Below are 14,593 nucleotides of genomic sequence, written 5' to 3'. Positions count from 1 at the left end.
TACTGACCCCCGAAAGAATCAGTAAAGGTTCTTTCTGCTGTATTCCTTTTATTAGAAATAAAAAATGATTTGAAGGACTCACACGCAGAACTAAACTTGGGCGAGCCTTCCTTTGACTAGATTGAGGGCTGAGAAGTACACAGATGACAGGCTTTGTGGTATAAGTTGCCCCCAAATACAGGAGCTATACTATATGATCTACAGAGATGTCTAAGCAACGACGAGGCTCACGGCCACCATTGCCCATTGTAGAAATTTCTTTGTGTGCATAGAGGGTCCAAGCAATTCCCTGAAAGCCCAGTTCTGCTGAGTTTCTTGGCGGCAGTAATACTTCCGAGAAGCCACTTTGGAAAGAAGTTAAATGTTTATAAAGATTCCTTGTGAGTAAACTTAAAGATTGCTAAAATTCTCAGCTGATAAAAACTTGAGTACATTTTTTTAAACTAGCTTTCTCAATTCCAGGCGGATCCCGTCACTGGCAGCTCCATGTCCAATGGGTACAGCAGCCATATAACCTGCTATGCACCCTAGACTCTTCCAAGGGGGCATTATTAACAATTACAAAGGGGCTGCTGCTGCTGGCAAAGGATACGGGTACAGAATCGGCCAGTAAGAACCTAGGAGCAAGGGGACACCCTGGTGTGCCACACTGCTCTCGCCTTGTGTAGCCACCTCACTTCCAGTAAGTCCTGTATCTTGGCTATGTAAGTTGGGAACTTCCAGCAGGTATTTGAGGGTGTGTCTGCGTGTGTTTTCCTTCCCTTCTAATCTTTAACCAACCTGCAGGATGAAGGTGGCAAGAGGTTTTCCCAGAAGGCTGGGAGTTGAGCTTGTTCACTCGCTTATTCTAATCACTTCATGTCACGTTAATAGGTAGCTTTTACACTCGTACCAAGCCCACCACCAGCAGCCAACACTAGCTTGTTTCCACACGTACTTTCTTTGACATGGACAGAGCAGTGAGGCAGACATCAAAGGCTGACTCTAACGCCCACTGACTGGTTAAACATCACCAGTGTCATCAGACTTGCCTCAAGCCTCCAGTCCTGCCTACGTCAAATGACCAAGCATCCCCCCTGTCGATTGCCTTCTGGCTCTTGGAAGGGGTACCTTGGACTGGTCCTTTCCTGCCTTTTTCCCAGGCCAAAAAACGTGAACCGGCAGCTGGCAAGCTAGAAATGGCTCAGAGAGGCAATTCATTATATTTCATCCATAGGTGGTGTTGGACCTGTATGTAAAAATTGAGTATTTTCACATAAAAAATACAAATCTCAGATGAAATTGTAAATTTAAAAAAAAAAAAAAATCAGAGGAACTGGAACCACCACCAGGACTGTCCGGTCAAGGACAGGAAACAAGGAAGAGCTGGAGAACAGAGTCGTGGAAACAGACAGGAAACTGACGGAGCAAGCAGGGCCTGGGTGAGAGAAGCCAGGCAGCCGTGATGACGCCACAGACGCCGTGGAGGGCTTAAGAAAATGCCTCTTATTTGTCAAGGAGGTGTGTTAGAATTTCACTAGCTAGGTGTGTAGAAGGCAGCAAGGGGTTAAAAGAGGGAATGAACAGGACTCAAATTAGTGAGTAAACTAAACATCAAGAGATTAGGCTTACTGTCCACTTACCGAGCGTCTGTAAAAGTTAGAATGCAGCTACGAGAAAGCAAAGGCAACATCTGGCTGCAGCAAGAGAGCTGGAATGCAAAGGGAAAAACTGAATGTGCCAAAGAGTGAGGGCATCATCACGGCAACAACCGCCCAGAGGAGATTAGAAAGATTCAAGTGGAAAGTTCAGGTCGAGCGGCTGGCTGGAGAGTGATGGGACGGTCACGGGGACCAGTTCCTTTCGCAGCCATCTCAAGCATCCAAAGGGCACAGATGTCATCAGCAGGCACATTCCTGAGGTCAGGCTGTATCTGAGGTTTTCAAAGGATCCACAAAATATACCTGTGCTCTGATAAAATATTAATACTTATTTGTCAAAAAAGTAAACTAATATTGTTTGAGCATTTATGATAAACTACTAGGGAAAACCTAACACTTCAGTGCACACTTTTTATTAACTTAAATATCTGAAATTAAGGCCAGGCACAGTGGCTCATGCCTGTAATCCTAGCACACTGGTAGGCCAAGGCAGAAGGATCACTTGAGGCCAGGAGTTCAAGACCAGCCTAAGCAAGAGCGAGACCTGGTCTCTACAAAAAAACAGAAAAAAATTAGCTGGGTGTGGTGGCTCAAGCCTGTAGTCCCAGCTACTCGGGAGACTGAGGCAGAAGGATCACTTGAGCCCAGGAGTTCGAGGTTGCAGTGAGCTGTAATGAGGCCACTGCATTCTAGCCTAGGCAACAGAGTGAGACCCTGTCTCGAAACAAACACACACACACACACACACACACACACACACACACACACACGACAAAGCACCAAGCTTAAAGGAATGTTTACAGAAACCCAAAGATTATCTCTGTAATGTAAATATTCACTAAATAAAAGCAATTACTAAGATGTAGATCCACATCTTAAAATGCTTGATCAAATTTGAAGAGATGTGGGTTAAATAATAAAATCATGAACTGTAAGTTCATAAATTAATGAAAGATTATATCTTTAACCATTTAAATAAGATTCTATGTAAAATCAAACAAGAACAATTGTTTGTGTAAAGAATTACGTAGGAAAACTTAACTACAAATCCAAGACAAGAGTATGTTCATTGTTTGGTTTATTAAAACGAAACTACATTTCTGTGCTTCTTGCAATACATTAACAGGCATAAAAATCAATCAACATTTCCAAGTACGTTTCAGTCACAAAATCACACAGTGTTATTTTACAGTACTTTATAGTAATTCTTTTTACAACAATCTTAACATTTCTTTGTACCACAGGCAAATAGTTTAACACTTCCCATCAAGACATCTCAGAGCTTCAGATGTTTAGAAATAAGGTCAAGAGTCTCTTTCCAATGCAATCATTAGTTTGTATTAAACTAAAATGCCAGATGGCAAGTCTTAGATTCCTAAAAAGAGTATTTTAAAAAACAGATTTACATCCCATAGTAAGTCTTATAAACCTCAGTGATAGGTCCTATCATTTCTAAACACTGGTGCTATCTATGGATAAAGATTTGCACACAATTGTGCAATATTTCCTTCTAGATTTGAATAAAGACCCTGTTTACCCCGATTAATCTTGGTATTAATTCTGCTACTTTCAGTGAAGAAGCCAGGATCATTGACAACTGAGCTTTCTATCAGAGGAAAGAGCTCCGACCACCTAGATTACAGTTTTCTGTGCTTATTCTCTCTGGGGATGAAATATACATCTATCCAATGCAGTATCTGATAGCACAAAATGCATGCACTGCCATCTGTTCCTTACTGTTTTGTCTCCTTAAAGAACTACCTAACAGTGTTTCCCAAAATGTTTTCCCTGGGACACTAGTGAGAGACACATAGGTGTCCCAAAGAGGGAAAAGGTCCTGGGGTCAAAATAGTGTGGGCGACGCTGAGTTAAACAGGTTTTCTGCCAGACGCTGAGCCCTTACTGCACTGCAGCGCGCTCTAAGTTTCCACGTGCAAACTTCATTTGTCAGCAACACTTTTTCTACAATATACCACTGAGCATCTCACAGTGCACTCCTAATACATGGAGCACTGTGGGAAATGCTTTTTCCCCTCCGGGTTACCGGAAATTCCAGAATCTGAGCTTACGTTCATTGCAATCCCGGAAATATTTACTCCACTTACCCTCATGACTTCGTGAGACTTAATCGATCTGAAAAAGAAGACTCAATGCTTTCTCAGTTCTATACACGTCATACTAGCTTTTGCCTTTATTTTTCTTGAAACTTTAAGAGAGCAAAAAATTCCTTCCTCCCTTCTAAATTACTTAGCACATTATTTTAAAAAACAGAGTGCAGTTTTATATTGCTTATTATTGTTTTTTGTTTTTTCTTTTTAACGTGACTCACAGTCTTCCCCTGGAGGGCATGCATTTCATTTTATAGAAATGCAATAGAGTAAACTGTAATAAATTATTTACGAGCACCTAGTTTCTTTCACCTTACATGGAAGCTATTGCTGTTGGAAAATAATGAGAATATATCTTTTAGCAAAATAGCACTATCTGGAAGCTTTACTGTGATGATGCATTTTTTTTTTTTTTTTCAGTCATGAGGCACTGAAGAATGAGTTGTGCTGAAATTAACTCAAAGGTTAGCTTGTCTGGATGAGCATAACTTTGGTTGAGATTTTTGTTTCTTAAAAAAGATTTTCAAAGCACCAGTTAATTACAAAAAGCATGCATATTTATACTCACAGTGAGTTAAGTGGCGAGAGAGCTAGCGAATCATACATTGCATTCCCCAAAGCATCTGACTGAATTTCTGGAAAACAAACCAACCAAGATGGAAAATAAAGCAGGAGAAGCTCTAGTGTCTCTGCCCAGGCTGGCAGAGCAGCAGCTCTTTGCAGGAGTGGCAGGCAGGGCAGCAGTGTCCACTGGGAAGTCAGTGCCAACCTTGACTTTCCAGCTAACTGAGACTTTGAGTAATCCTTAAACTACAATTTAGAGGATGAAAAAATGAGATTAGTGAAATGTTGGATCCCCCAATAAGGAACACCCGAGGGAATAAATAAGACTCCCTGGGTACCTCCCAAATGCAGCCAAGAAGTGTTCTTCTACCCTAATTAGTAAAATGGAATGCTAAAAAGTGGTATCTCATTCCACACCAGACCCCTACAACTGACAATGACTTAATGGTATGTGAGTTCCTATAAAGACAAAGAAAAAATATATTTTAAATGCAGAATTTGAGAAGAGTGAGCATAGCATTATTGCTACGAGTTTCAAACAAGGTATTTCATACAACATGAAATACCAATCAGTATCCCTCCCTCTCCCAAAACACATATATTATTCACAAGACACTATTAGTGTTTAAAATCCAAGTTTATGAAAGTACAAACTTAATTTTCAGTACTTTTATACTAAATTCAAAAAATCTACACAATACTCATCTGGAAAAATTCCTGATTCCACAATATCATGGAGATAAGGGACAATAAATTGGTAGAAAATATTTTAACTACATGATCTTTAAGAAATCACCATAATTACCACAATTAACTAACAACCATGCTCCCTGCTCACAAAAGGCACCTACCCATTACGAACAGACAATTCTTCATAATTATTTGCCACTGTGTGGCATCAGGGTTTAGGTATATAACCCATAAAAATTTTTAAAGAACCGTGCTTTTTCCTCAAAGCTAAAAATCCATAAATGCCTCTGACCACTTACCAGCCAGCAGGGCCACCATGTATATTGCACAGGTTGTACACGGCACAACTCCAATGGATACCAGTCACCCAGACAAGGGGTCTAGTTTGCAACCCATGTGCAGTACATGAAAGCCCTGGGCCAGCAGTCTACCACCGTATGAGTCTATCAGGCCAAGCTAATCAAGTGAGGACAGTTGCTAATTGGTTTGAGGATTTCCAAGAAACAGCTGTACCTGTGAGAAGCAGGTCCCACCTGAGGGGTAAGAAGGGATATAGACATAAAAGAGGAGGAGTTTCTAAATACTTGCTGGTCATTTAAAACTCAATGGCACTTTTTTTATAAGAGCATAAGTTTTCAATGCCAAGTTTTCTTGGCAGTCTACCTTGAATTTTGCCAGCCAAATTAATTTCTCTTTGATCACAATATCTCAATTTCTGACCTAAACTACTATTGTCTGTTTTCATGTAGCTCTTAAAAACACTTTCGAAATCTGACTGCAAAGGACAGCACAGTGATACCTGGGTATGACGTATATCGGCCCATTCATTTGTAAAGCACTTTGGGGTGAAAGGTGCTCCCATTTAAAATTTAGCTACTATTGACAAAGATAAAACCGAAAAAGAGAGAATAGATGACTCAATTATTTTTAAAGGAAGGATTACCCATGAATCAGAAAATATACCATTGAATTACCTGACAGCATTAAGTATAGCATACAAGATTCAGTTCTAGAATACAACTACATTTCTGTCTATCACAGTAATTAGTCCTTAAAAGTTGTACTTAAAATGTAAATCTTTAATAAACTGCAAAATAATTTATTGAGATTCATCTTGTAACCTACTGATTACGAGTTGCAAATAGAGGCTGAGGTCCCCCCGAGCGTTATCTGTAGGCTGCTGTGTCGTCTCAGAGTCGGGAAAACCACAGCTCCACGGAGGGGAGAAGGCACTTGTCTTCCGGGAGATCACCTCAGGACAGGGCGGGCCTGACCATGCGACGGCATCGTCAACTCTCGAGCCAGAGGCTGGAGCCCATGGGGGACTCATCTCACGCCCTTCACTTGCCAGAGGTGCCACACGTTACCTACAGCACCACAAAACTCAGAATATATTCTAGGAGTTTTTGCCGGTTGCCTTGAGGTAGAAAAGTGCTGCTTAGTTCTAAAATGGACACTCTCTTTTGTTTGGTCTCTTTGAAAACCTGAAGAGAAAGTTTAGGTTAAATTAAAGGCAAAAAAAAAAAGAAAAAAGACATTTCTGTCAACCCTGACCTGTGTCCTAGACCCCAAAAGGCAGTAAAGGCACCCAAAATCGTATCCTGGCCTTAAGTAAATGCATATGTGGGTGTGTATGAGGTGGGAGGTCATGGGTGCAAGCATGGTGTTTTGGGGGATGAAGTCCAACCAGAGCACTATACTGTAAAACTTGTGTTAGAATAAAGTCACAGATAGTCCCTTACGAAAGGCCACTAGTATCTCCATGGAACTCAAGTTCCACATGACATGTGAGGGTAAAGGACACCTGAGGACACTTCTAGCAATATTGGTAAAAAAAAATACAAGAAAATAACTGAAAATCATATGGAATCATTAACAGCCAAGACTGTGGTACAAGATCAGCATCCCTAATGCAAAAATCCAAAATCTGAAGTGCTCCCAAAATATAAAACTTTTTGAGTGCTGACATGAAGCTCAAAGGAAATCTTCATCAGAGTATTTAGGATTTGGGGTTTTAAATTTTCAAGATTAGGAATACTCAACCAGTAAGTATGATGCAAATATTCCAAAAATCTGAAAAAATCTTGAAATCCAAAATATTTCTGGTCCCAACATTTCGGATAAGAGATACTCAACCTGTAGTATTTTAAAACATACTGATGCCTATTATATAAAAGCAGTTTGGGAATGAATGTGAAACCAGCAAAATTCTGGAACATTCGAATAAATCTACTGATGGGCCTCACCTTCAATATATCCCTGCCCACTCCCACCCCCATTCCCAGAAACTCCTTCTCTAGGGTCCACTCCATCACAAAGGTAGTCTAGATCTAAAGAGAACAGTAGTTGACACAAGCTTTTATATCGTAAATGGTAGACACTTACTCCAATATCCTTAAACATTTTCACAGCATTCTTCACAAGACAGTATGTGGCACTCTCAGCTATAAAGGAAGAATAAACGCCTGTCAGATGTTCATGCCCAGCAAAACATGCAAACCCCAGCACACACGGTAAGAAAGCATGGGAGCTAGAAAGAGGGCTTGGGTGAGTCAGCAGACTGGGGCAGGCTCCATTTCTGCCCCTGGCAACCTGCAAGGCCCCAAATGCTTTGCTTTAAATCTACTTTGTCATCGGTTAAAGAGGAATAAAAGGGGAGTGGGGGAGATAAGGGCAGATAGAGAGAGAAATAAAGAAGGAGGGAAGGAGGGGGGAAGGGAAGGGAAGAGAGAAGGAAGGGGAACTACCTAAAACACCCATCTTGCAGGATTTCTGTCAGAATCAAAGAAGACAGTGTGCAAATGTTCCTTTAAACTACACAGTGATGCACAGATGATTCCTACATCCCTGGAACCAGAAAAAGCACAATCCTAGAGATCATAAAACAAGCATTCTAAACCCAGGTTTACCCATTAACTCGCTGCGTGACCTTGGGTAGTTTTCTCAGCTATAAGGTGAGGTGATTGGATCAGATTATCTCTAGATCCCTCTGGCTCTAAAAACCGATTCAAAGCAGTTTCAGTTCCAAACCATAACTGTGTAAAATGCGACTCCCACCCCAATCACGTCTCTTATAAGAAGACAACATAGCAAACAATACCAAGTGCTGCCCAGGGTGTGGAGCAACTGAAACGCACTGTCGGTGGGAGTGCAAGTTGGCACGACCACTTAGACACTGTTTGGCAGTGTCGACTAAAGCTGAATATACCCAGAGACTGAACTGCGAACAACCCAAATATCCATCAACAGCAGAATGAATAAATAAAATGGAGTAAACAGTTATACAGTGGAATACTACATAACAACAACTACTACATGCAACATGTATGAATCTCACAAATAATGTTACGTGAAAAAAGCCAGACATAAGAACATATAATTGTAACATTCAATATATAACATACCGAAGCAGATAACAGTAATACTCTATAGAGGTCAGCATAATTTTGCATTTTTCCAATTTTCTACAATTAGCAGACTTCTTAATCCAAAAAAACATAGTTTTTAAAAGAAGGCCAAACAGTAACTTAACATACCATATACTGCAACATTTCTTTCTGTTCTGGTTATTAGGTATTTGTGCAACTTTTGCAGGTATTCAGGCTCTGGAATAGGACCGCTGAAGTTGTGAATGAAGATGGCGGCAGAGCTATAGGCCTCCAGCAAAGGCCCGAGGAGTCTCTGTAAGAAGGTGATGAACTGCTGGTGCTCCTTGGATTGGCTCACCTGAAAGTGCAAGAGACGAAGCCATGGGGAAGGGACAAGCAACACAAAGCAAGCAGACAGAGAACTTTCTTTGAAGAACCAGTCACTTAAGAAGATGGCCACGCACACTAACATGACATGAAAGTGGCCCACTGCTCCTCAGGCAGAGAATCTCTGCTGGAAGCAACTGCTGGTTTTGAAATGCATTCTTTATTGTAATCATTCACTTTTACAGTATTTGAGGCTTGTGTTCATTGAACGGCCGCCTAGGAGAAATTTTCATAATTGAATGCCATAATTAGGACATATTATCATCACTGAAAATGGCTGGTCCTGAGGCTGGGCCCTCCAGGGTCTGAAGCCTGAGTTCGACAGTTATTCAAGTGACAAAAAGGCCACAAGTCGAGACCACCAAGATCATCTCAGTCCTTCCTTGGCCCCCCACTTCCTGCCTCCCCGACATGACCTTCACCCACGCTCAGCACCGTGGGGAGTGATGGCCACAGCGAAGGGTGCTTCGTGGCAAGGGAGGCTCTCACTGTATCCACCGAAAACACGCAGGTTTAGTTAAGCCCCTCCGGAGTGTGAAAGCAAGATCACTGCCCAATCTTGAAACTCATATCAAAAAAGAGAGGATTTTTAAATGTCATTGGAATCTTCAGAAGCTACACCTCTTAACTGACTCTGTGTGTGTGTGTGTGTGTGTGTGTGTGTGTGTGTGTGTGTGTGTGTGTGAGTGTGTACTAAGAGTGCTATCCCACTGCAAAGAGAATAATCCACTTAGGGTATTCAGTCAGGTCATTATTTCTGATTTCTAAAAGTATAAATTAGACAAAATTGATTTTTCTAAATCAGGAATAATCTTTTAAGAATCCAAATTTTCGCCTTTAGTAGGATTTGGCTGAACTGAAGGCAAAGAGCTGAATGCATGAAATTTGGGGAGGGATGCAAGAGTGACTCTCGAAAACAAAAACCAGGCCAATGGCAGCTCAGAATTAACTTCCCTACCATACCTGCCACGTACTGCCTTGCTTTGGTGATGACTGAACAAAAACTACTACCTCATGAGGAGTGGGTGCAGATATGGGCAAACAGGTACGTACCTGTGTATGTCCTGAGGGTAGCGAAAGGTATCACCTATCACGTCCATCTTCCTGACTTTTCAGACTCTTGTTTCCTTTTCCACTTACTGATACCCAAACTAAACAACTTAATGTATTAACTCAACTCGAACAGTTTGAGTATCTTTACTACATAGAAGCTGCCAGAGCTAGTTAGTGGGTGCTTCAGATACAAATAAGTCATCAGAGTCCCAGTTTATCTAGTGTAACCTAACCCTTAACGTATCACTGCAGTGTCCACCAGAATCCTTCACCGAAGTACCTTCAGGTAGCAATCTCGCTGCTCCTCACCAAAATCACTGTCTTCATCTTCTTCGTCACTTCTCCAGGTTAAAGGTTCAGGAAGCTTCTTATCCCAGTGCTGCTCAGCAAGACCTGGACTTGTATCTTCCTGGTCATCTTGCTAGGCCAAGGAGACAACCAACAGTGAGCAAGTATGTGCAGCACACAAACACCCGCCCAGCGGGAGCCCAGACAGAACAGTCCCCTTCAAAGTCCCTTCCCGACTCTTTGTTCAACCATTCGTCACGTCAGTCCACTTCCCTTTCCAAACTCGATTTGCTCAGGAGACAGCAGAGGAGAAAAGAAAGGGTGGATGGGAGGAGAGAGCTACCACACAGATCAAATAAATACACCCTCACACCTTCTAAGTGGATATCTACTTTCCCAAGCCATACCCTTTACACTAAATCTACCAAAATGAAAACAAAAGCTCAAAAAAGAAAAGTTCAGATGTGCAAGCTATAAGCACACTGATACATACAACATCACACCTTAGAATCAAACTTCTGGACGTCGCGGAATCAAGTGAAGGTGTGTCTTAGACAACATCACTTATACAAAAGGAACCAAAATAGTAAACAATCCCAAAACACATTTATTCTTCCCTTTCTTATTTTTCTCTTCTCTTCTTCTGAACGTGACTACACAGCAAATGTTAATTATTGGTTTAAATAACTGGCAGAAAAGATAAGGAAATAAAGAGCAAGTAACTAAATAAAGACAAATACAGGAAGGCTCTTCCTCTTACCTCTGCCACTGTAAGAATGCCATACTGGATAAACTTTCCTACTGTTTCATGGCAAACTTGGTAAAATGTCTGGCAGGGCTGAAAAGAAAAGTCATTCAAATGTAAATGTCACTGTCTTCTACTTCTTTTTTTAAAGACAAAAAACACTACACAAGGTAGCTGCCAGACTACCATTCTTTCAGCTACCTCCTGCTACTGGGCAACTGATCAAAGGGCTACTGCTCCTTTGATCTCTGACGCCCACCTCCCCAGCCCCCTGATAAACGCAAGATCATGGACGCAGTCCAAGAAGAGGCCTCTTTCACCTGACTGCCAGAGCACCCAGTGTGGCACCGCCCGCAAAGGGCGCCCCTGAGCTCAATTCTCGGCCCCAGTGGAGCAAGCCCGCAGAGGGGCTGCTTGCCACGCCCCCACACCTGCCCCTTTTTCTTCATAAGACAATTTCTCTGCAAAAGCTATCTTACAATAAAAATTGTACTCAAAGTGGTGAATGAGGAGACACAACATACGAATAACTCAAGAAAGACCCAGGAACGAACAAGGTCAATCTTAGGAGCCTTATCTGCCCCCACCCCTCCCCTCCCACCACCCAAAGTTCATGTAAAACAGATTCCCACTGGCACTACCTACCGATACACCCCACACAAAGAATGACGTGCACGAGGGCTGTACTCAGAACGCACGTACTCATAAATGTCTCAACACACAGCCACGTTAAGTCAAAGAGAATATCAGAATTCAAATAAAATATGAATTCTATTTGTTTATGATTTCAAGGGGGGAATCTCTTTATTGCTTCATACATATGCCTCATTATAAATGTTTAAAAGTGCTTAAGATATAATATAAATGTTCATTAGTACTGTCGGGCCTTAATTTCCTCATTTGTAAATCGCGAGGGTTGAGTAGATGATTTTTAAGGCTGTTTCTGACTCTTATCATCTGTGGTTCCTTCATCTAGGGATGGGTGCGTTAATTATTTACCAACCACTGACCCAGCGCCTTATGCGCAGTAAGTGCTAAGCAGCTTTGGATCTGACTGTCTGAGGACACTGAGCAGTCTGTCCCATCACGCCTCGCAGCTGCACAAAGGATTCGCCAGAGCAGTGAGCCAGACAGCAAACCAAGATAGTAAACAACATACTGGTTTGGGGGTCACTGAAACCCAGCAGGGGAATATAAAGCATCAATGATAGGCCAAAAATTCTCTAAGAGGAAAACGTAAGTGGTTTATGTTTTCAGGAAAACGCTCAAGAAAGAGAGAACAGGCAACGTGGAAGAGTCTCCACTCACCAGCGAGATGGTGCCCTCGTTGGAGAGCAGGTAGCACAGGCTGGCCGCCTTCCGCACCAGCTGCTCCTGGCTGATCAAGCTGGGGGGGTTGCCAGCAGGGCCCCCCGAGCCCCTCTTGTTCAGAACTGCATAAAGGCTGCAGGCTGAGAAAGGAAAGCAACAATGAAGTTGCCAGCTCTGAGTCTCCAAGAAAAACTTCACCTAGCTTGGATAATTTGGATTATCTTAAGAGACTGTTAACATATCAAAAATAATAGCCTGTATTTGCTGAAGACATTGAAGTAAATCCCACAAGTTTTGATTTTTAGGATTCCATGCAACCCTGACTCCATGAAAAGCCTTCCCCAAAGGTGTCAGTGCCCTGTTCCCCTTCCTCACTGTTTTCTCTACTCACAAATGAGGCCCTCCCCTCACTTTACTGCCGCGTGTATGTGCTGACTCATTAAATTTTCAGCTCCTGGCTAGCAAGGCACCTCATCTCTCCCTAGTAATAAGTGTAATACAATGCAGATGGTAATTCAGGAACTGCTCATTGTAGTTAAAAATAGTGATATAACAGCAGATTACATTTTCATTTGAAAACTAAAAACATAGCCATGCATTCCCTCAAACGAGGGGCTATCACTCAAATTATGTACCACTGTGTGTTCTAGGCCCATTTACTTTCCATGAAAATATTTCAGGCCCTGACATACCTATGATGGACTCCATGATGAAGACATGGAGGACCCCATTGCTGTAGAAGTTGAGTTCAAAGACTGATGGGACAGTTGTACTGGGAGTAATAAAAAACTCATCGTTCCTGCTAGTGTGGGTGATCGTGATGCAGTTTCCCAGCAGCTGTATGGCATGCATGACTACATCTTCTGAATTGCCTGAGAACCCCAGGTCAAAATCACGAGCCAGGACTTCCTCCTTCATCACAAAGAAGTCTTCCACCAATGTGGAGAGATCAATTCCCTAAAAAAAGAGACAGAAATGGTCTCATCATAGCAGAAAACCTCCTTTCCAAAAGGCCGAGAGGCCAATATTCCAAGATTTTCTCCTTGCTTTGGCTTTTCTGCAGCTCACTGTTGGCACATACAGAAACGGAGCCAGAACAGCAATGCAGAGCAAGTCAGACAGCAGCTTAAAAAGCTGGTCCCCAGGAATGTCAAAGCATTTCACATACCAGAGAACACTCAAACCAGGACATGGGATATGAGCATGTAAGATCACAAAGCGAAAGGAAAGCCATCTGAAAATAAGAAGTGCTTCTTTTTCAGCAAGAATTTCCTTCATTTTAAGTATTTCCCTGACAAATATTAATATTTGTTTAGCGTCTATATATTGGCACCACGTCTGGTTTGAGAACACAACTGTGAACAAGACAGACATGGTCTCTGCCATCATAGAGCTTAGATAAATATTGTGAGAGCGTAGAGGGTAGGTTCTAAAATACAAATCGATTCCCTCAGAAAGTGTTCACTATCGGCATACATACTGCATGTCAATGAAATATACCTTATTTGTGTTAACAATATTAATCAAAGAATGTCTTTTTACTACATATATTAAGCAGTCTGAGCAGTCTGGTTGGTTTTCACGTGGATTTTTCCCCCATCAGGTTGATAAGCTCCTTTGGACAGGGTCCTCAGCTTATTTTACTGTTTACCTCATAGCACTAGCCAGGAGCGGGCCAAAGCTACCCCTGAATAAGTATTTGAACAGCTGACAAAACGTCCCCTGATTCCTATTTAACTGCAGGTGACACTGCAGACATACCTGCCTGTGTCTGTAGAGGAGCAGGCAGGCCACAATGTGCGTTGACATAATGGCACAGGACTTGCTAGCAGCTGGAAGGCAAACACAAAACCTTAGTTGCACTTTTTTCAACATAGCTGAAACTTTTTGAACGTACCTAAATTTTAAATAAGAATATTTAAAACTATAAAAGTCCTCTAGCACATTCCCACAAGTGTGATTTACCAAAAATAACATTACATGATGTTCTCTACGCTGGTACAATGGAACCTCATTAGAGGTCACTATTAATCATATAACAGGCTAAGGCAGGTCTATCTGCAATCTAAGCCAGTGGAACTGAGTTAATGAATGAACAAAAGACACCTTTATTAAAATACCAAGATGAAAATACAAGCCTGTTTTAGGTCCACAGGATACCCCATTTTCATATTCCTTGACTTGTTCCTGGATGCAGTCTTCTCTAACTATAACTCTACTTCACTCTTATTAAAGATTTACCACATTAAAATGAAGGCAGAGCGGGACGGGGGTCAGGAGGAGAGTGGATTTGAAGTCAGAAAAATCTGCGCTCAAATCCTAACTTCTTCACTAATTTCATGACTTGGGGAAATTACTTAAATTCCTGAGCCTCGGATTCCTCATTGGTATAAAAATTCTACCTAGCTCACTAGGCTGTGTGAGCATAAAATGACTGGG

General features: G+C 41.8%; 1 protein-coding gene across 1 annotated transcript in view; it reads right to left on the bottom strand.

Annotated features, from left to right (window-relative positions):
* Positions 1-2,701: 2,701 nt before the first annotated feature.
* Positions 2,702-14,593, bottom strand: part of GPAM (glycerol-3-phosphate acyltransferase, mitochondrial) — a 61,574-nt gene continuing 49,682 nt past the window's right edge. The window contains exons 14-21 of the mRNA XM_012663881.1: positions 13,916-13,986; positions 12,847-13,111; positions 12,152-12,294; positions 10,859-10,936; positions 10,091-10,231; positions 8,539-8,728; positions 7,388-7,446; positions 2,702-6,486 (exon numbers count right to left, since the gene is read on the bottom strand). Coding sequence (XP_012519335.1) covers positions 6,370-6,486; positions 7,388-7,446; positions 8,539-8,728; positions 10,091-10,231; positions 10,859-10,936; positions 12,152-12,294; positions 12,847-13,111; positions 13,916-13,986 — 1,064 coding nt within the window. The 3' untranslated portion in view covers positions 2,702-6,369. The remainder of the gene's footprint in view (positions 6,487-7,387; positions 7,447-8,538; positions 8,729-10,090; positions 10,232-10,858; positions 10,937-12,151; positions 12,295-12,846; positions 13,112-13,915; positions 13,987-14,593) is intronic.

Source organism: Propithecus coquereli, unplaced genomic scaffold (assembly GCF_000956105.1).
Source record: "Propithecus coquereli isolate 6110/MARCELLA unplaced genomic scaffold, Pcoq_1.0 Scaffold84, whole genome shotgun sequence".
Lineage (NCBI taxonomy): Eukaryota > Metazoa > Chordata > Mammalia > Primates > Indriidae > Propithecus > Propithecus coquereli.
Note: the sequence above shows the minus strand (reverse complement) of the source record. Positions and strands in the feature narration are given on the sequence as shown.